General features: G+C 35.7%; 1 protein-coding gene across 13 annotated transcripts in view; it reads left to right on the top strand.

The window, feature by feature from the left end:
- limch1b (LIM and calponin homology domains 1b) overlaps nt 1-20429 on the top strand; it is a 235788-nt gene extending 215359 nt beyond the window's left edge. For 10 of the 13 annotated variants that reach the window (XM_042737758.1, XM_042737756.1, XM_042737761.1 and 7 more), the window contains 8 exons: nt 5644-5772; nt 5853-5935; nt 6338-6426; nt 8542-8629; nt 8810-8893; nt 9460-9568; nt 19898-20000; nt 20171-20429. In XM_042737758.1, coding sequence (XP_042593692.1) covers nt 5644-5772; nt 5853-5935; nt 6338-6426; nt 8542-8629; nt 8810-8893; nt 9460-9568; nt 19898-20000; nt 20171-20196 — 711 coding nt within the window. In that variant the 3' untranslated portion in view covers nt 20197-20429. Of the gene's footprint in view, nt 1-5643; nt 5773-5852; nt 5936-6337; nt 6427-8541; nt 8630-8809; nt 8894-9459; nt 9569-16554; nt 16663-19897; nt 20001-20170 lie in introns of those variants that run through there. The other 3 variants (XR_006156391.1, XR_006156392.1, XM_042737757.1) reach the window with 3 other exon arrangements.
- The last annotated feature ends 2996 nt before the right edge of the window (nt 20430-23425 follow it).

Here is a 23425-nt window from a genome sequence, read left to right as displayed (position 1 = left end):
CCCCCACCTTCCGGTCATGGTAAACTTCTGTGCTCTGTCTCTATAGATAACTAACAGATGGAACATGAAGCTAATAAGTGTACGATTGTGATAGTATATCTATTTTGATGCATTGTATTTTTATAAGAATAAAGGATGTTTCCATGAGAAGTAATAAACCGGTCTAGTTTATTATCAAAAGTATACTTAGCACATTTACGTGTCATCATATTTTATTTTATTTTATCCCCACCAGGGATTAAACAAATAAAACAAATAAAAATCAGCAGAGGTAGGGATATATAGACCAGAATCCCCTCATCTCTCTGAAAAATCACACCCTCATAACCGATGAGGAACAAGACACATGATTACAACAACCAATCAGAACTTGACACATATACAGGGCAGAAATACATGAGGGCAAGGGAAGCATGACACCAACAGCATGAAACAAATTACAAAATGTAAGACATGAAAACAAGAAAATGTAACAAAACCCAAAACAGACCTTACATATCCCCACCTCTAAGGGCAGTACTTGATGCCCTAGTGAAAAACCCACCCCAAAACATAAACAAAACCCAAAAAGTCCAGGAGGGTGGTAGAGCAGAGGCTGAATAGGGGGAGGGATGGAGGTCCAGGCCCATGCAGAGGAACAGAGTCAGAATCGCAAAACAGTGGTGGGCCTGGGCTGTGGAGCAGAGGGCAAGACCATAGGCTATGGTGCAGTGGCAGACAGTGATACACTGGAGGACCTGGGCCGTGGAGCAGTGACAGACAATGGACCAGAGGTAGGCCTGGACCGTGAAGCACTGGAGGCCCTGGACCATGGAGAAAATCCAGAAGAGAATGGAGCCATGGCGGAGCCGGCAGAGCAGGGAGCCATGGTGGTGCAGAACAGGCAGAGAGTTCTTGAGCAGCTTTCATAGCCACAACATGACAGGCAGAATGTTCATAAATGACCTCTTTGGTCGTGACAGGGCAGACTATGAGTTCATGAACGGTCTCCGTGGCAGGACAGACAGTGAGTTCATGAGTGGCCTCCATGGCTGTGACAGGATAGACATTGAGTTCATGAACGGCCAACATGGCCCTGACTGGACCGATAGAGAGTTCATGAATTGCCTTCTTGGACATGACAGGGCAGACAATGAGTTCATGAGTGGCTTTTATGGCTTTGACAAGGCAGACAGTGAGTTCATGAATGACCTCCTTGGCCATGACAGGACAGACAGAGAGATTCGAAGCGGATGCCGCCACCTCTGGATGTTCTGCAGTGGACACCCCCCACCTCTGGATGTTCTGCAGTGGACGCCCCTACCTCTGGAGTTTCTACAGCAGACGCTGCCACCTATGGAGGCACTGGAGGTGATTGCTGGAAATGAGAGGCCTCTGGGGCAGACTCATTGACAGGAGAGGCCTCTGAGGCAGATTAATGGACAGAAGAGGCCTCTGGAGCACACTCGTAGACAGAAGAGGCCTCTGGAGCATACTCGTGGACAGAAGAGGCCACTGGAGCACAGGTGTGGCGACCATCTTGGCTGGGGAATCAGGTGTGGCGGCCATGATGGGACAAGGCTCTGAAATGGTGGCCATGTCTTGACGAGACTCTGGACAATCAGCTGTGACATGACGAGACTCTAGAAGAGCGGCCATATTGCGACGAAGCTCTTGAATGTGAAGAATCTCTTGAGTGGCCGGCATGAAATGACCAGGCTCTGGCTTGGCAGACGTGAAGTGAGCAAGCTTTAACTTGGTGGACATGACATGAGAAGACTTTGACTTAACTGGCATGACATGAGCAGGTTCTTGCTTGACAGGCATGACGTGAACAGGAGCTGGCTTGGCAGGCATGATGTGAGCGGGCTTTGGATTAGCAGACATGACGTGAGCAGGCCCTGGAGTAGCTGGTATGACATGAGCAGGCCTTGGAGTAGTAGGCATGCTGTGAGCAGGCCTTGGAGTAGAAGGCATGACGTTAGCAGGCTTTGGCGTAGCAGACATGACGTGAGCAGACTGTGGAGTAGCAGACATGACATGAGCAGACTGTGGCTTGGCAGACATGACGTGAGCAGGCTTCGTAGACTCTGACGTGACATGAATAATTCCAGACATAACAGTTGGGACGTGAAAGTGGGATGGTAGTGCAAAATTGCAGGCCTCCTCATCAGCCATTCCAACAGTAAGAGGTGAATCAGCCAGCAGCAAAGCATAGTCAATATATTGTTTTAGTGACCAACAAATCTTACCCCCTGGCAGACTTGAATGAAGGGGTTAGACTAAACCAAAGCTAAAAATGTCCTTAAACGCCACGTCATTAAAATCCACACAGTGAGAAAGTTTGCAAAGATCCTCCACATATTCCTCTATAGACCTGTTTCCTTGACGCAGGCAGAGGAAGCATGAAACTGCTGGGTTCATGGTTGTGGTCGTGTATTCTGTAATGAGCAGTCCACTAAACGGCAAGTTAAAGAACCCATGTGCAGTTTATTTACAAAGTGATCCAAACATAATCCAAACAAAAACTTGACTTGAACAGACTTGACATAGCATGTATTGATGTAACGTTCTGTCCCGAGGCTTCGGAGCGTGTGTCGAGAAATCCCGGCAGCTTCCAGTGAAGTGCATATCACAAATATGTTGTATTCACCCCTTCAATGTGAAATTTGAATAGGAGGAGAGCATTTGGCATCTAACTCAAAATAACTGTTTTCAACAGATCAATCTTTTTTCATAAACAAATTAATTATGCATAAAATTAGAAGAATATTCGATGCAAACCCCCCAAAAAGTTGTATCAAATTTATAATCTCTTGAATATGAAAACACAATAAATCTATTTGTCTTAAAATGGTGGAACATAGTGCAGAACAAAGAGCTGCCATTAAGGTGACCCAACAGGGTATTGTGTATCAATAAGTTAAATAAAAATAAATAAATAGAATTAAGAAAATATTACTTTTATATAATTAAAAGGGTATACCTGAAAGAAAATTACGCATTTAACAGTTTGGTTACCAACATTCTGCAAAATATCTTCTTTTGTACTCAACAAAAGAAAGAAACTCATAAGTTTGCAACTTTTATAAATAGGCACATACTGATTAGGTCAAATGGATTAACCCTGACAAAAGTCCTTGATATTCATGAAATTAATGATATTCTTTTTAAAATATATGATTATTTAAATAATTATCATGTGTAGGCTACACCCATGATTATTTGTTTATTTATTTTCTTATTATTGAACATGCAGGTATTTTCATTCTTAGAAGTATGTTAGTTAAATGAAAATAAATAAATAAAAATAAATAGAATGTAGAAAATATTACATCTATATAATAAAAAAGGTATACCTGAAAAAAAAAACGCATTTTTTTTAGGCCCATAGAATTCAATGGCTGACTGTAGTAGGTGATTTCATATAATAATGTAAATGTAAATTCATTACTTGTCTGAATTTCAGCATTATAATGGAATCATAAGCTACTAGTCATAAAATGAATTGGGGTCCTTGACCAATTAGAATGAAACGCATCCAAACTGGATAAAGGAGCCTCAATATTTTGCCCCTTACGAGACATAATGTCATAAAAGGGAGAAAAAGATAATCTACATCAATTAATCCTATGTGTTAGCTCTTTATCTTTCCATTCTTCCTTTTGTGTGACTGCCTGAAGTTTGTAAACTGCTGCTGTCACTTGAAAACTGCAAAATCTCCACACCCCCACCCCCCACGCATGGCAAAAGCAGAAAGAAGTGGGGCAGTAGAGCTGTGGAAAGATTGCTCACTCATCTCCTCCTTTTGACAGATTTATTCCCTATCAAATTAAGGTCTACTGTACAGTAGAGATGCCAGTTAAAGGGTTAAGTTATGTTTTAGGTGGGATATTATGAAAGCTAAAGGCAGAAAATAAGACCAATAATCTTGATTTATTAACCTGTTAACACTGTATACACCATTTCCCCATGATATGTACTTACAAGTTATTTGCCCACCGGCAACTATAGTTGCCGCTTGGACTTTTGACTAAGTATACAAAAAACTATAGATCTCCTGGAAGATTTGTTTTGTTTGGATGATTCTAGAGACCTTCATGATTATGTATATATATATATGTCAACAAAAAATACTTATTAGTAATATGAAAATTACATTTCTTTGGGAGGGTTTGCATTCGCCATGCTTCCTGGAAGTAGGGGTAGGAACTTGACAGCCTCATGTGTCAGGAGGGAGGTGGTTATTTTATTTTTTTTTTTTTGATATTTTTTTTTTTTTTTTTTTTTTGTGTGTTTTTGAGATATAAAATATATATAATATATAGAATTTTTTTTAAATGTGGAATGTGACATCTATAAACTGCAGCAACTATAGTTGCCGGTGGGATTACTCAGCCACTTTCCAGTTTTAGACTAATAATATTGCCCCTCCTGCCGATTATTAGCAAAGACTTGATTTACACAAAATTGATAGCCCCATTCATTTCAAGTTAATACGTTTATTACACAGTTATGTTATACAATCATTATATACCACTAGAAAATACACATCATATTCATATAAATAGATTAGTCTATGTGGAAATTGATTTTTTTCTTCACCATTATTTCTAAGCCTTAACTGGTGCAAAATACAATGTATCATAGACCACATCAAGTCATCTGTATTGTATATGCTTGTTTTACACTCTTTGGCCATCAGGTGGTATTGTGAGCAAATGAAGCCTCGAGAAATTAACCATTTTGTGAACCACTTGGCTGAAAAGCTTCAATGCTTCATGAGGCTTCATGTCGCCATCACTAGTAGCATGAACAGACTAGACTCGCTGACAGCAGGTACATACATTAATACATGACAAAGTACAATGGGAACATGAGGGCTATTTGTATCAAACACTAAGGGTCACATGCCAAGAATCAACCAATGAGCAAACAGAACTGAGAGTCACATGACAGGACAATAACCAATGAGGAACAAGACACATAACTATAACAACCAATCTTTGTGGGGAAATCGTGGCCTAGTGGTTAGAGAGTTTGACTCCTAACCCTAAGGTTGTGGGTTCGAGTCTCGGGCCGCCAATACCATGATTGAGGTGCCCTTGAGCAAGGCCCCAACCCCCAACTGCTCCCCGGATGCCGATGCTCCGGGTGTGTGTTCATGGTGTGTGTATGTTCACTGCTGTGTGCGTGCACTTTGGATGGGTTACAAGCACAAATGCAGAGCACAAATTCTGAGTATGGGTCACCATACTTGGTGAAAGTCACTTTCATTTTTTTTTCTTTTCAGAACTTGATACAAACACAGGGCAGAAATACATGAGGGCAAGGGAAGCATGACACCAACAGCATTAATCAAATTACAAAATAAAAGACATGAAAACAAGAACATGAAACAAAACCCAAAACAAACCTTACATACGGAGAAATAAATATAAGAGGTCCTCAAACAGTATAAGAATCTTTTTCTGTCGTGTTTAATTGCCTTTTTTTTTCTTTTTCAGCAGAAAGCATGCTTACTATGGTAAATTGTTGTAAAATACATGTCATCACATAATTTGAGACATTAATCTCAGTTATCTGACAGAAAAGCCATGTCTGTACTTCTTTATTCATAGAAGCTTTGCCAGTGACTTATTTTTTATTTTTTTGCCAATACAGGAGAGGAAGATTCTGGAAGAGACCCTGACCCCTCAGTCAACGATTGCACCATCAGTCCTTCCCAAAACCCACAGCACTTTACAATCCCAGCCTGAACCAGAAAACAAACAGGGGCCAGAGAAGCTGATGGTAATAATTTAAGGCAGGACATTAAATGAAGTGCTTGATGCTGGTGTAAATGATTCTGACAATATTTCTCACTCCATCAGAGCTCTGGGACTTATAGACAAAGGGAAAAAAGCAACAGTGAATCAGCCCAAAGAAATACAGAGAGTGTACAGCTGACAGTAAGGTCTGGGACAACAACTCTAGGAATAAACATAAAGGAATAGTTCACCCAAAAATTAAAACTGTAATTCCAGACCTTTTTTCCGGACACAATTTTTTAATAAACTTCTCTTATTCCTACAGCAATAGCTCACAGTGACCATGTCTATCTACTGTGTTTTATAGTCTTTTTGATAGACATGATATCTATAAACTGTTATACTATTATGGAAAACAAGATTTTGTTTTAAAAAAAACAACAACATGTAGGTTTGGTGCAATGTGAAGGTGTGTAAATAATAACAGAATTGTCATTTTTGGGTTAACTATTCAGTTTTTATTTTTTTAATTTTAATTTTAATTTTTTACTTGATTATAATTGAACATATTGTTTGCTGCATGTTTTCACTTATCTCTCCTATACAAGGTCCCCTCCGCAAGGTTGTGGTTCAATGGGTCAGAGAAGACAAGGAGACCAAAGCCAAGAAAAGCAGCCTACATTACCGTCTAGTCAGGGTGAGTCTAGTGGGCTTTGACATTAGCATGTTGTTTAACTAAAAACTCTAATAAGCAAAATAGTGCATATATAGCACACAAAAATACAAGGTCCATTTTATCAGATGGTTTCTTCATTTGAATCAAATGTGGAAAAAAAAGAAGAAAAAAAAAGAAAAGCATACCTACGATGACTTAATATGCTGTCTAGGTAACTCATTATCTGAAAAAGGATGTTGTGCAATCTGTAACCGAATATCTTTCAGATATTTTCAATTAACCCTCTGGTGGTCTTCTGTCATTTTATACTGAGACATTTTATGTTTGAATTTTTTTTAAGTAACTTTAAGTTACTGACCATTGTGGCACTGTATGAACACAAAACAATCATGGACATGCTTAGAAAAGGCTAATGGACTGCAGTGAAAATTAATGGGAAATTCAAAAATACAGAGCAATTATTTGGGGTAGAATCTACTTGATAATGTCATAATTTATATCTAAATGAAAAACTTAATTTAAAAAAGTATTTAATTCTGCCTATAATATATATAATTCTAACAATAATAGTAATAGTATTATATAGTATAATAGTATCCCTAATTATAAGTACCTAGGGCACAGGTGTCAAACTTAGTTCCTGGAGGGTCACAGCCCTGCAGAGTTTAGCTTCCTGGAGGGTCACAGCCCTGCAGAGTTTATATTTAAGTTTTTTTGGTTTATTTTGATACTGCTTGTTATGTTTTTTGGGGCTAAACTCTGCAGGGCCGTGGCCCTCCAGGAACTGAGTTTGACACCCCTGATCTAGGGCATGCACAACAAATGTATATTTATATATTGGGATATACATAGCATCTGGTGGTTGCACCATGGTATTAAATTTAATTTTCTCTTTCCCCCACCAGATGGCACCAATCTGCCTTCCATGCATTGGATTTGAAATATCTTTGCTACACTGAGCAAATTTATTTTTTTGTATATTTATATATTGATCCTTTAGAAATCATTCTAATATGATGATTCATTATCAAAGTTGGAAACAGTTCTGCTGCTTATTATTTTTTCAGAACATGTGATACTTTTTTTAGGATACTTTGATGAATAAAAAGTAAAAAAAAAAAAAAAAAAAAAAAAAGAAGCTATTTTTTAAAATATAAATATTTTGTAATAACAATATACACTACTGGTCAGTAATTTGGGGTCAGTGATTTTTTTTTCTTTCTTTTTTTTAAATAAAATCAATACTTTTATTCAGCAAGGATGTGTTAAATTGATTAAAAGGATAGTAAAGAAAATATATTATTAGAATATATATTATTAGATTTTTTTTTTTTTTTAATAAATGCAGTTCTTTTTAACCTTTTATTCATCAAATATATTAGACAGCAGAACTGTTTCCAACACTCATAATAAATCAGAATATTTCTAAATGATCATGTGATAGACTGGATGTTACATGTGACACTGAAGGCTGGAGTAATGATGCTGAAAATTCAGCTTTGCATCACAGGAATAAATTATTTTTTTAAAGTATATTCAAATAGAAAACTATTATTTTAAGTTTTAATAATATATCACAATATTACATTTTTTTTTCTGTATTTTTGATCAAATAAATGCAGGCTTGATGAGCAGAAGAAACTTCTTTCAAAAACATTAAAAATAGAAATGTTTCCAAACTTTTGGTCTGTACTGTATATGTGTATCTATCTATATGTATATATATATATATATATATATATATATATATATATATATATATATATATATATATATATATAAACTTAAACATTCTATTAATTCAAAAGAATATGAAATATTTTTTCTAATATTTGTATTATTTTATACAGGCATACATTTCACATAAATTTGCCATGAAACAAAATATAGTAGGCCTACCTTCATCTTTCTTTCACAAACTCTCTATCTCTCTCTCTGTCACACACACACACATAAGTTAAACTATTTGTCTTCTGTCTGTTTTGACCGCTGAAGATCACACGTGTGACCCCTAGGAGAGGAATACCAAAGAGTTAAAAAATAGTTTTTTTGCATTAAAAATTAATGATTTTATTTTTTAATTTACTTTACTTTTATGCCACTGGGTAACAGACAGATACCTCTCTTATTTTACAGAAATGCCACTGTGTAACAGACTGATACCCCAGCGAAATGAGACCTGGAAAAAGAATATATCTCAACCAAAATCTGGTGGACGCAGGAGGTATATGTCTGTGTGCATTATGTTTTCTTTAATTTTTTTCTTTATTCTCACACAAGTTATAAAGTGTTGTTCAAAGATTATATAATTTTTGATTATGTTTAATTCATCCTTATGGCTGAAGCTTAATTATTCTGAGCATGTGTGTGTGCTTGAACACTACATGTGGCTTTCCATTCTCAGGTCTGACTCTATAGAGAACATTGGGCCAAATTCATCAACATCACCTTCATTCACAGATACACAACCACCTCCATCACCAAACAGGTACAGCACAGTTTCTCTGATGTGAGATAACAACTAAAGATCCAAATGATCCAGTGTTAAATGATCACTCATTCCCTGTTTCCACCCATCACAAAACAGAATTGACTGTAAGTGAATTTTGAGTCAGCATTTGAGTTTGAGTCATTACTTGCCATAATTACATATGTATTATATGATAATATGAACAAATATCAGCATGGGCACTCCCATTTCAGTCATTCATTAGTTTTGATGCTGTGCATTTTCTGTTAATGTCTACTGCTTATTACAGACAATTATTATTTTTTGTTACACTTTATTTTAAGTTGTTTTTGTTACAGTGTAATTAAATATTTAAGTACTGGGTAATGTTAATTAGCAAAATGTACTAAATATAGGGTTATGGTTAGGATTAGGGTTAGTTGCAAGTAATTATGTAAAATATACTGTTTTTACTGTAGTCATTACATATAACACTTAACAAGGACACTATATAATAATGTATAATAAATAAAATAATAATAACTTATTTTTAATTTAATTTAATTATTTTTAACATACATTCACTTTTGTTTGTGTATGTGTAGGTCTGTCAGCGGGAAGAAACTGTGTTCAAGTTGTGGTCATCCACTTGGCAAAGGTGCCGCCATGATTATAGAGACTCTCAGCCTTTACTTCCACATCCAGTGCTTTAAGGTATGTGTACATATTACAGCTGGAAAATTACAGATGCCCATTTATATTGTGATGTAATCACTATATTGTCAATGTCACTAAAGAGACCCGTTCACAGGACGATAACTTTAATGATGACTATAAAGTTTTAATTTTAAGAGAACACCGTACACTTTTTTTCCATTTGATGAACACTGACAGCCAATCAACTATCCCCTTGACTTTAAAGAGCTCAACCATTTCAAGTGGCAGATGATGTAAATGCACACTTCCAAAAAGTAGTACATTATCATCCAATGTTGTGGATGCTAATATAGTTATCATTATAGTTGTTGTTCTTGGTGTTTATGTAAGATCTGTTATAGGGATGAATATTGTGGATTCTACTGTGTTTAAATATTATCCATATTCTTATGAGATATTTTCCAGATGAACCATCAGGGTTTATGGCACACTGAAGATGTTTGGCTTTTCATTTCGTTTTACTGTTAGAGTTCTCTATGAGGTTAAAAAATCTGGGGTTCATATTTATTTTATTTTTTTTTTATGTTTTTGAAAGAAGTCTATTATGCTTTTACCAAGGCTGCATTTAATTGATCAGAAATTGTGAAATATTATTACAATTCAAAGAACTGTTTTATTTGAGTATATTATAACATTTAATTTATTCCTGTGGTGGCAAATCTGAATTTTCAGCAACCATTATTCCAGTATGTAACATAGAGTGGAGACAGGAAGTGAATTTAAATGCACGGTTTATTCCATAGCAAAAACTTGTCTATAAAACAAGACCAAAACACAAGAAACAGCAAGGGGAGACAATGAGGAATAGCATGTAAATGCAAAGCAGTGAATGTCTGTCGGAGACAGAGATTGGGTTTTAATGCTGTGTTTTTGTGGAGTCTTTGATTGAGTACTAAGTAGAATCACGTGCAGGTGAATAAATCCAGGGATTGTGAACAGAGTGAGCAGGGTGAAGACTGTGATGGTGACAATAGTGGGGGACAACTTGGTGTGGTTGCACAGTGACTGGTTTGTCATAAAAGATCTAAAGGACACCTATTATTCCATACAAATTTTTCCCATTTAGAATGTTTCTGAGGTTCGCTTTCAGAGGCGAAGCATGCCAATATTGAGCCCTTTGGCCTTGTCACTTTGCGCCAATGGATGTCTCGCTTACAGGCAAGGGTGCTCCCTGAGTTAAAATTTATTGCTCAGTGGTGGCTCTTCCTAAGCTCAGGAGACTTGAGATTGTCATAAATCTCTCGTTTTAGTATCAACAGCATTTTAGATGTTTCTCAAAAAAATGCTTAGGAGAAATAAAAGTAGACACAAATGAGACATAAGAAAGTTCTGAGAGAAAAGAGTCCAATATGAGAATGGTCTGTGAGCAACATGGGAGATTACTTTATTGTCTTGTTGTAATCTCTTTCAAGACTCCATTAAAAAAATGTTTTATTTCTCATAGGTTTCTCTTTCTTTTTATCTTGATTCCTTGTGGTTTTTCACATTTAATGGTCAGGACAATAGAAGTAGAGAAAGGAAACAATGGGAGATGTGAGAAGGGAACATGAACAGGAAAGTACTATTAGCTGGGACTGGAACTCATGCTGTCTGAGGAGCAACTGTGCATCCATGTTGATGTTCTGGCCACATAGCTCTGACACAGGTTACACTACACTCAGGGTACTAAGAAAAAATTAAATAAAAAAGATATCTCTTTAACAACCCAAATGTTTCTGCTAGACAGAAATTGTTATTTTAACATCAAATGGAGGCTTTTGCTTGAGTCTCCTGCTTCTCAAACAAAAACCCTAACACTCTCACAGTGGTCTCCTTTAAAGTTTTTGAAGAGATCTCAACAACGTCACACACTGTTCTCAGTATTTTCTACTAAACTAAAGACTCTGGATCTCTCACATTTGTCTCCTTTAAAGCTTTGGAATGGATCTCATCCCCCCACTGTGCTTAGATTTTTCTTCCCTAAACTAGAAATTATGCAGAAATTAGTCTTTATTAGAAATTTATTAGAAATGAGAAATTAGGAAAAAAAACAATGTGTGATGTTGTTGAGAACTCTTCTAAACTATTGAGGAGACAAATGTGAGAGATTCAGAGTTTCTAGCTAAGGAAATCTCCAACAAGGACGAGGTGTGGTGGTGAGGAACTGGGAGAGAGGGGTTACATTGGTGCCATGACCCAGATGGGAGTGATGTTTAGGGGGGTGAGTGTAACAGAGGCCAGCGAGTAGGTGCTGTGCAGGTAAAACCACAATCCCTGATCACAAGAGACACACTAGCGACTGACGTTAGTGGCTGCAGTCATTTAGCTTCCTTGTTAGTGCGTCTACCTCCCTTGCTGGAGACACAGTTTCGAGACCCGCTCGGAACAAGGATGAGGTGTGGCGGTGAGGACCCGGGAGAGAGAGGTTAGACAAAGCCCAAACCCGGTCAACCAAACAGGCCCTTCATTATCAGGGTCCACTTCTACCACATTAGTAAACAGGTTCTCCAAAGGGCGCGTCAAAATGGAAGGCTGACCTATAAGGGAAAACCTGTCTTTCTCTGATCTTAAGCTGGCTGCACACTAGACGATTTTCAAATCTTAACTGATTTTAAAACCATGGGAGACCACAGACAAGAAGACAGTTCAACCGATTTTTAGCCTTATAACCTCTGAACGCACACACTAGACAATTTGACCAGAGCACGAGACCACACACCTGATGATTTTAGGAATGATTTCACAGTGACTCTTGATCTCACAGAGACTCGCAAGATCAAACGTGACTAGAGAAGTAAAAACAAATAGAGGACAATCAACATTGTCAGCAGGCTCTCCTGGCACGTGTTCTGATAACGTGTTCTGATCTGATCTTGTTTGATATTTAGGATTTGAGTTTGGTGACGCTCCTTCTTGATTGGTATCATTCGGGAGAATATTATTGTCGTAATGAAATAGAGGATTTTTTGGTTTTTTTGGATTGTTTGATAATTGGTGAGAATCGGGGAATAAGGCCCGATCATTTGGGGATGCAAATCGGGCTTAAAATCAGCCTTAAAATTGGCCTTAAAATTGTCTAGTGTTAGGTTTGCCTTACAGCAAACGAGTCCAAGAAAAGAGCAGCATTCGGTGAAGTGGGCAAATATCTGCAGTCCGCGGAATGTTCATGGTGCTCGATTCGGCTTTCGTCATCCCACCCGATTTCTAATCACTCTGACAGGTAACACAGCTTTTCATGGATCCACAGAAAGCGATGAAGTACGTAAAAAACACTTGACGCAAACAGAACAGAAATTTCACTGGAGTAGCTGGGAACACTTTGTTTTTTCTGCCGTTTTTGAGGACATTGTCAATCCCGCAATCTTGCAATATACGTTATCTTTGTGATTATCTAAAAAGATTACACTTTGTCTTGACCAGACTGTTATTTTATTTTTATTTATTTATTTATTTATTTATTTATTTATTTATTTATTTATTTATTTATTTTTATGATTTTTTTTTTTACTTCTAAAAATCAACATGCACTGGACTGTAGTCTAAAGTTTGGTCTGAAACTGATTTGATTTGATTGATTTGATTGATTAGTGTTAAGTGGATAGGCTGTGGTCTGTGGACTTAATTTATGTTTGTTCACCTGATGATGCACTTAGTTTAGTTCTTGCTAGTGTATCCTACACAGAAAGTGAAAGTGAAAGTTGTGACATTTGCCAAGTATGGTTACCCATACTCTGAATTGGTGTTCTGCATTTAACCCATCCAAGTGCACACACAGCAGTGAGAAGTGAACACACCGTGAACACACACCCAGAGCAGTGGGCAGCTATATCCATCGCCCGGGGAGCAACTGGGGGTTCAGTGCCTTGCTCAAGGGCACTTCAGCCATGGGTACTGAGGGTGGAAGAGAGTGCTGATCATTCACTCCCCACCCACCTACAACTCCTGCCAGCACCGAGACTCGAACCTGCGACCTTCTGGTTACAAGTCCAACTCTCTGACCATTAGGCCATTAGCTGGTTCGGGAACATGTTGAAGTGGGTGGGGGTTACAGGTTTGTTGTTTTTCCTGAATTTTTTGTTTTATTTTATTATTTTTTTCTCTCTCCTTTTCCTCATGTTGTGGCTATATGCTGTACAATGCACAATCCAAATTTATTTATTTTTTTGTTAATTTTCAACATCTCTGTATATATATAGTTTTCTCTCACTTTTATATCTATAAGCAGGGTCATCAACATTGTAAGCTGGAATGTGAAAGGTCTTGGTCGTCCTTCTAAGCTTAACAAAATTATAACTCACTGTCAAGGCCAGCTCGTTCCCGATCATCACATAAAGAGGTCCACACATACAAACGAATTGTTTGACTTGCAAGATTATTTAATCAATAGAAAATTATCTCTTACAGAAATATTACAGTGTCTAGGGATTTAATAAACAAAAGAAAATAACAATCCAAAAGGGCAAGAAATGTTGATAAATAATAACCACCAAGAAGAAAACAAGTTGCAGCAAATGACTCCTCTGAACAAGTATTGTTGGGCAGTTCAGCCATACTCTCCACCCATGAGTTATCCAATTAACAGTGACGTCACATGATGATCATGTTATCCTGCCACCTTCAGGTAAAGAAGGAAAATATGGGGTCATAACACTCTCCTGGATAGCTTACAAGCTAAAATAATCTTTTTGCAGATACCATTCTCCTTTTACTTTAAGCCTGAGGTTTGAGTGTAGAATGTAGATGCATGCAACAGCCACTCTGGAGGCTGCATGTACGCCTACTAACTATTTAGGATTTTGTCCAGACAATTTATTCCCAAATAGACTTTTTTATCAGCATGAATGCTACCCCAGATATAACACAAAGCACCCTTTGGGAAACATTCAAAGCCTATATTATAGGTCAAATGATATCGTATATGTAATTTGAAAAGAAAACAGAGAATATCTATAGCAGATCTGACATATCTTATCTTCCAGTTAGAAAATCAATATGTAAATAATTCACCCAATTTACTTAAAGAACGTATTCTCTTAAAAACTCATTTTGACACTCTCTCTACTGTTACCACTGAGGAGATGCTGATTAAATCAAGGCATACTTATTATGAGTATGGAGAGAAGGCAAACAAGCTTTTAGCCCACCAGCTTAGACAATCCTCTGCTTCCCCTATCATCCCAGCTATTAAAGTACACAATACCCTACTGTCAGATCATTATGAAATCAATAATTCATTTTTGGAATTTTATCGGTTATTGTATTCTTCTGAACAAACCTCTGATTATGTGGACTTTAATCATTTTTTCAAAGATTTCTCATTACCTTGCATCATTACTGATGCTGTGCAGTTTCTGGACAGCCCTATTTCCCAAGAGGGTCTTGCTGCAGACTTGCACTTGCACTCTCAGACTTGTACTCTCATACACTTCCTCAAGTGACATCACTTGCAGTCTTTATTTTTTATTTTGATGCATTTATTTATTATTTTTATTATTATTATTTGCACTCTCGGCTACCTGCAACGTCATTTGCAATTGACACAAATCGTGCGTGTTGTCAATAGACAAGACGCTGTGGTGCTTAAACGATTAAAACTAATTTAGTACCGTAACGTACAGGGTCCTGTAAGTCATCTGTAGGTGAAAAAGACAAGATCCGCATATCCATGGCAACAAAACAGCAGAATATGAACGCAATGCACAAAGTCTCTCTCTAAACGCTTTCCTCCCATTGAAAAACACACTTAATATGGCTTAATGTATTAAGATGCTATTAAAATTTCAATATACAGTTTATTAATTTAATGAATATGTATTTAGTATTTTCCTCCCATACCACAAAACGTGGTATAATGTGGCATAATGGACTAAGATGATAAAGACCAAACTCAATATGCTCCTCTTCATTATTAAAATATACATTACTAATATGTACAGGCAAGCAGATGAGCCCAGAATATACGCAACACGTCTTGCATTAAACATTTTTCCATATAGAATAAACTTTCTACAGCTCTTTTATATCATTGTCTTTGTCCATTAAGCTACATTACGTGTTTTATTTAGTGATTTTCTATGCACTGTAAAAAATAAACTGTAAGGCAACTTGATTCAGTAAACAATAGATTTAACAATAGATTTTTAGTTCTGCTCAATAAAGATACTTTGTTGAGCCAATGTAAATTTGTTTGTTCATGCAATGCTGATTTTATTTTACTAATAGAAATATTTTTGTCACAGCAGCTGAAACAACAATTACTGTTGTTGAAATATTTTTTTTCTGTTTCCTGGAACAAAAAAAAAAACATTTACAAAGTCACCACACCAAAAGTCACAGACAACATTGTCTTTGTTTATGACAACTTACAAGACTAAGATATCCAGGCAAAGAACATAAGTGATTGAACATTCTCTAGGGCTCAAAACCAGACACACAAACCTCAAGAATGGTGACAACCAACAAATGTTACAAATATGAGCTCTTTACATCACAGTACAACAAATAACTAACAATTATGATAAAACAATAACAAAAAAGTTAAAATGAAGTCAGCAAACAGCAAACCAATAATGTTATAACAGTAACTGCATAATTTATTCATGCTGCAATGCATGTTGGGAACTCACAAAGCCTCACAATATGAAATTCTTTGTTCAGACAACTGTGTTTGACTAGTTGGGGCAACAGTTGGGGTAATTTTGTTTGTCTGATGAGGATTTTTATGTAGTTTCAAGAAAATAGCACGTTCATATTTGATGGTCTGTATATACTTTGAGTCAACAACAAGAAATATAGGCTACTGAACTGTCTTTATCATCGATTATTATGCCGCATTAAGCATTTTGCTGTATGGGAGGACAAGAGAAAGTTTGCGCATTGTGTTCATGGCCATCTGCTGGCCTTGTAGTACATTAATTAATAATAAATATTGAATTGGATCTTTTAATTGCACTTAATGTATCTTAATACATTAAGCCTTATTAAGTGTTTATGTTTTTCTACAGGAGGAAAATGCTTAACAAGAGACTTTGTGCATTGCGTTCATATTCTGCTGTTCTGTGGCCGCGGATTTGCGGGTCTTGTCTTTTTCTTCGGGAACCCTGTACGTTAAGGTACTAAATAATTTTTAATCGTTTAAGCACCACAGCGTCTTGTCTCCATTGGCAACATGCACAATTTGTGTTAATTGCAAATGATGTCGCAGGTAGCGGTAAGTGCAAGTGGCGATTGTTTTCTTGTCTTCACCACCTGGCTACTGTTGTAAAATGTTAAGAGATTAAAAAAAAAGTAATAAATAAATAGAACAAAATAAAAAATAAAAAAGACTGCAAGTGACGTCACCTGCGGAAGTGCAAGTATCTGAGAGTGCAAGTCTGAGAATGAAAGTCTGAGAGTGCAAGTGCAAGTCTGCAGCCAGACCCTTCTCTCATTTCTTTAAATGAGGTTCATGATGCCATTTCAGCCATGCAAAGTGGCAAGAGCCCTGGGCCAGATGGCCTTCCAGCTGATTTTTTAAATTACATTTTCTAGACAATTAGCTTCCCTTTTGTTAAATATGTACAATTAATCATTTGATCTAGCCTGTCTTCCCCAAACTCTACGAGAAGCCTCAATTCCCTTAATTCTGAAAAAGGACAAAGATCCCCATACGTGTAGTTCATATCGCCCAATATCTCTTTTAAATGTTGATATAAAAATTTTTGCCCAAATTCTTGCTTTGCGATTAGAAACATTTCTTCCTAGTACAATTTCTACTGACCAAACTGGCTTCATTAAAAACAGACTCTCATTCTTTAATGTAAGATGGTTATTCAACATTCTCTATCATCCTGTGTCTTCACCTGTACCTGAAGTTTTGATCTCAGTCAGCATAGCTGGTATAATATAATCAGAGGAGGACGAGAGCATAAAGTCTCTATGCGGACGACTTGCTCTTATATATTTCCAAAACTGAATCCTTTCCTCATGTCCTCAAAATTTTTGATATGTTCAGAAGGCTCTCCGGCTATAAATTGAATTTACAGAAAAGTGAAATGTTTCCCATCAACAATGCTTGCCCGGCAGTTCTCTTTCTCTTTTCTCCCATTTAAGGTTTCCCACTCAATTACATACCTTTGTATACATGTATCTAATACTTTTTCTAAACTTTTTACTGAAGACTTCACCCGTTTATTGGAGCGAGTTGAACAGGAATTAAAGCGCTGGGCCTCACTTCCTTTATCAGTCCTATTTTTATTTATAACTCATTTTTTCGTAGGCTGGATAGCGCTCTCACCTCATTTATATGGAATGGCAAAGCCACTGGGCGGAATGTCTTTGCCTAATTTTCAATGTTATTATTGGGCTTCAAATATTGACCCTATACTGCACTGGCTCTACGAAGATCCTGGAGCAGATTCCCTGTCATGGGTAGCAGTTGAGTCTACCTCATGCTTGTCTTCTTCCCTAGCAGCTTTAGTTTATGCTCCTCTTTCCTTTCCCTGCGACAAATCCCCTGTTCATTCTAATCATGTCTTTAACCCCTCGATAATTGAAAGTCTTTTGCATCTTGGCATGCTAAAGGCATTAGGGAAATTAATGACTTGTACTATGATGGGTCTTTCTGCTCATTTCAGCAGATGTATGAGCAGTTAAATTTTCCAAAGAATAATTTTTTCCATTATCTTCAGATTGGTGATTTTGTGCGTAAAATGTTCCCTCAGTTTTCTGCTCCACCTCCCTGTTCTCCATTTGATAATTTATTGGAGAATCCTCCAAGATGGAAGGGCATTATATCAACACTGTACTGTAAAAATTTGACCCCAGTCTATACATCCCTTTCACAAATAAAATTTTGGTGGGAAGATGATTTAGAAATTTTTATTTCGGATGAGGACTGGGAATCAGTCCTATACAGAATACACAAATCTTCAGTCTGTGCATGACATGGACTTCTGCAGTGCAAAATTGTACACTGTGTACACTGGACAAAGCTGAAATGCACTCTAAGCACTTTCAGCATATAGATCCTGCTTGTGATCGCTGTAGATTTACCCCAGCATCTCATGCACATATGTTTCGATCCTGTATAAAGCTTAGGGGCTTCTGGGCCACTGTTTTTAAGACTGTCTCTGGTTTCTTGGGTAGACCGATCTCACCTTGCCCGCTGATAGACATTTTTGGAATTACTCCTGTATCATATAATCTTACAAAGATACAATCTGATTGTATAGCTTTTATCATGCTCTTAGCCAAACGATTAATATTGCTGAAGTGGAAAGATCAGAGGCCTCCAATCCCAACACAATGGATTTGTGATGTCCTCTTTTTCCTAAAGTTGGAAAAAAAAATCAAACATTCTAAGAGGTTCATCTAACCAGTTTAATAAAGAGTCTTTGTTTCTGCATTTGTATCATACAGATTGTGCACTTTAATTGTTTTGCTAAGCCAAACTTGTGATTACTTGTTTATTTAGTTGTATTTTTTATTGTATTAAGTTGATCTTGTCTTTTGTTTTACTTTGTTTTCTTCTTTGTAATATTGTCCTAAAACTCATAAATGAAGCTTTAAAAAAAGAGAGATGTTAAAGAGATCTCACTTTGGATTTTTCTTTCCTCTTGTGTCAAACTGTCAGACAGAAAAAACAAAACAAAAAAAACTTAAATTTTTATTCCTCTGTAAAGAAAGAGATTACTTTTAAAGGGTTGAAAATAACACATTGCTGGATGGAACAGGTTGAAGTAATGAGAACATTTTATTTTACAATGTTTGTATTTTTGTTTTCATACTATGAATTGTTCAAATTCTCTCTCTCTCTCTCCTTCTCTCTCTCTCTCTCTCTCTCTCTCAATTTCAATTCATTTTCAATTTTTCAATTTCAATTCAATTTCAATTTAGGTGAGCTTTAAAAACTTTTTTCAATACATTTGTATTGTCAAAGCAGTTGCAGCTGGGCTGCTTACAAATAGCGCGCATATGTGTTAACAGAAAGAAAAAAAATAATAGTAATAAAATATATAAAAAGTATTAAGCATGTAGTGCACAATGAATATAAGTGTATAAGTTAGAAATTAAATAAGATAAAGTATTAGATTTACAGAGGCAAAATATACATAAGTAATATAATACAGTAATATGGCATAACATAATCTACATGTGCTGGAAACATCAGATCAGGCCAGGTTGAGTGTTTTCTCTTCTATGGTGACAGGCAGACACATATTGAGAAGCAAACACACAGCAGTTCTTGTGTTCCCCTAATAGATACGGCAGTTTCACCTGGTTTTAAAGAGTTTTAAATATCTGATGGATCTGCTCTCTCTCTCTCTCTCTCTCTCTCTCTCTCTCTCTCTCTCTCTCTCTCTCTAATGTGGAATCTGTAAGGGCCAGTTGGGTGACACCAGCACAGGAACAGATGTGAGGATCAGAAACGGTCTACTCAACTGCCATCAATGCTATATCCGCTCCCGCTGTGAGTTACACAGACTTGCATCTGATATTTATTCAAATGTAGCAAATGAGAAGAAAAAAGAATTCCTATTAGCAACACTGCACTGGAAGCAAAATAATGAATGTATGTTGAATTCATAATTCAGACCATTGTTAATAAATCATTGAGTTTTAATTTCTCTTGTCTTTTAGCTGCTGGTCAACCCACAACCTTGTGAGCTGATTGATTTTGGGAGCAAAGAAATCTACCCATAATACTGTCACCCCCAGTCCTCACAAAGATTATATATGTGAATGCATATGTGAATACAAGCACATTTAACATGAAACCACTGCAATGTCTTCAATTCTGGTTTTCTTTTCCAACACAAAAAAGCATGTGACTGTAGTGAAAACCAATTTTCTGACTCAACTGACTGTATAACTGATTAATAAAACTGTGTGTAAGCTAGAAAATAGTTTTTGGACAGTGCATACTCTTTGATGATAAATGAAAAGTTTGAGCCATCAATAGATAACAATAATTAAGAAGAATCTGAGCAGAATTTCTGGGTGGATATATATAGATAGATAGATAGATAGATAGATAGATAGATAGATAGATAGATAGATAGATAGATAGATAGATAGATAGATATATATATAGATAAATAGATAGATAGATAGATAGATAGATAGATACATCAAAGAGTATGCATATATATATATATATATATATATATGTGTGTGTGTGTGTGTGTGTGTGTGTGTGTATGAAATGAAATTTTCTCAATATTTACTTTTTTTTTTTCTTTTCACCCACAGATTCCAGATTTTGAAATAGTTGTATCATGGATAAATATTGTCATATCCTAACAGCTTTTATATTCAGCTTTCTGATGATGTATAAATCTCAATTTAAAAAAATTTACCCTGACTGGTTTTGACACACACACACACACACACATATATAAATATATAAACAAACATTTGTTTGTTTTTTTTGTTTGTTTGGTTTTTTGGAGTGGATTTAAACACCAAAATCTGTTAAAGAAAACTATCAAGAGATTCCTGTCTGCAAGTTACACACGGCGGTATTACCCATTCTGGTTGTCCACCTACTGTATGTTGTCTTTATTTTATTTAAACATAACATGTTAGCATTCGTAGAGCTTCATGATAAAAAGATCATCTTTAACTATGGTTTAATTAAATACCCCCTGATCATTGTATTTCCTATCTGGAGGAAAGTTTGTATTTTTATACATAAGTACATTTAGCTGATAAAAAACACAATTGCATGTAAAGTGATTGCTGATTAAGAAAACAACCATATTCATATAGCAGCTTTTTCATGCAAATAGCTGTCCTTCAGTTGTTTGAGGGTTTGGGAAGTTGTTGCACTGAAGCATTGTGCCTTAGGAGAGATACAACGTCTACATGAGAAACCTTAATAAGAGTTTGGATCCAAATACTGTTTCTACACTCAGTTTTACCTTTTTCATAGCATGTTGTAAATTCTTTTTTTCCCCCTGGCAATTGTGTTAAGCAGAATTTAAATATATGTATAGCTCAAACTACAACACTTTCCTGAAAATAATTTTTTCTAAAGCCTACTTTTGTTTTGGCTTTAAAGATACGTAAAACTGGTTTTGGAAAAACATACATAAAAATGTTTATAAAAGAAATATCTTGTTTTAGTATTCTGAACATGATTGAATTTAACATTACAAAGCAATACAAACGGTGATTTAAAATGTTCATGAACTGCCCATCATAACATACTTACTGGCTAAATTTAACACCTTTTTTTTTTTTTTTTTTTTTTTTTGCCAATGTTAGCATCTTTGAATTATGTACAGAACAGAAGAGCATATGAAGTGTTTTTTTTATTTTAATATTTTTTATTATTATTATTATTATTATTATTATTATTATTATTATTATTATTATTATTATTATGAAAAGCAGTTTGACCAAGTTGGCTATTTAATCTTCTGTCACGATTTATTTAGCCAGCCATTCTGTGCTTATAGGGTCTGGTCATGTAGTTTATGTTTAATTCATCATAACTTTAGGTTGACACAGGGCAAGTTATATGTTGTTTAGGAGGGAAAAAGTTATTCTTTTATTCAAATACAACTATCCAAACACACTATGCACTATCCAAAAATAGATTATTTTAATTCAAATGCAGTTGCTTTACAGTATACTGTATGTTTATAAATAAAATACTGAAAAATCTAATCTAGTCTATATTTCTTTGTTTCACATGCATAAAATGTATTGAATCAGAATGAAGATGGGAAAATATATTAAATATATTAAAATAACTGCATAATGCACGATACTTTGGGAACCTTGCAATTTTTATTATTATTTTTTAAGTTTCTTAGGCTCACCAAGGCTGCATTTATTTTATTAACAGTGTAACAGTAATGTTGTGAAATATAATATTATTACAATCTGAAATAATTATTTTTATTTTAATGTATTTTAAAATGTAAATTATTTTATTCAAATACAACTATCCAAACACACTATCACACTACACACTTTCCAAAAATAGATAATTTTAATTCAAATGCAATGGCTTTACAGTATACTGTATGTTTATAAATAAAATGCTGAAAAAATCTAATCTAGTCTATATTTCTTTGTTTCACGTGCACAATACTTTGGGAACCTTGCAATTTTTATTATTATTTTTTAATTAAGTTTCTTAGGCTCACCAAGGCTGCATTTATTTTATTAACAGTGTAACAGTAATGTTGTGAAATATAATATTATTTCAATCTGAAATATTTTTTTTTTATTTGAATGTATTATATCATATGTATAAATCAGCATATTAGAATGATTTCTGAAGGATCATGTGACACTGAAGACTGAAGTAATGATGCTGAAAATGTAACTCTGCATCAAAGGAATAAATTGCATTTTAAAATACATTGCAATAGAAAATAGAACTTTGTAAATATATGCAGTGAGGACCAACATCCTACTTCACAAATATGCTGTATTTGTGACCCCTTTAAAAAGATTTAAAAATAAGTGCTGTTTAGTGCACTGGGCATAATGCATTTAACTTTTGCTGTTCTGCTGAGGGAAAAGGTGAAGGATAAAAGGCTGTTAACTCAAGAGCAACACTAAAATTAACAACTTCAGGCATAAATGCAGGCAGTGCGTGAAAGAGAATGCAAGGCAAATGGCACTGAGCATTGTCCTGGGATGTGAACATGTCCACTGTTGCTTTATTGCATATGCTCCAAATCTGTTCAAACATTCCTGTGTTCAGTTTCCCCATTTCATGAACCCCTGTATGCCCTGTACATTGCCGCACAAAATCAGTTTTCATGCCAACGTGCGCAAGTGGAGTTGTGACCTTCCTGTCAGTTAATGAAAGCCACAAATATAGTGTTATCCATTCTCATGAAGTCATAATGCCTTTTCAGAAATGGAGGAATT

The sequence above is a fragment of the Cyprinus carpio genome, chromosome B14 (genome assembly GCF_018340385.1).
Source record: "Cyprinus carpio isolate SPL01 chromosome B14, ASM1834038v1, whole genome shotgun sequence".
In the NCBI taxonomy this organism is placed as follows: domain Eukaryota; kingdom Metazoa; phylum Chordata; class Actinopteri; order Cypriniformes; family Cyprinidae; genus Cyprinus; species Cyprinus carpio.
This window is presented reverse-complemented; position numbering and strand designations above follow the sequence as displayed.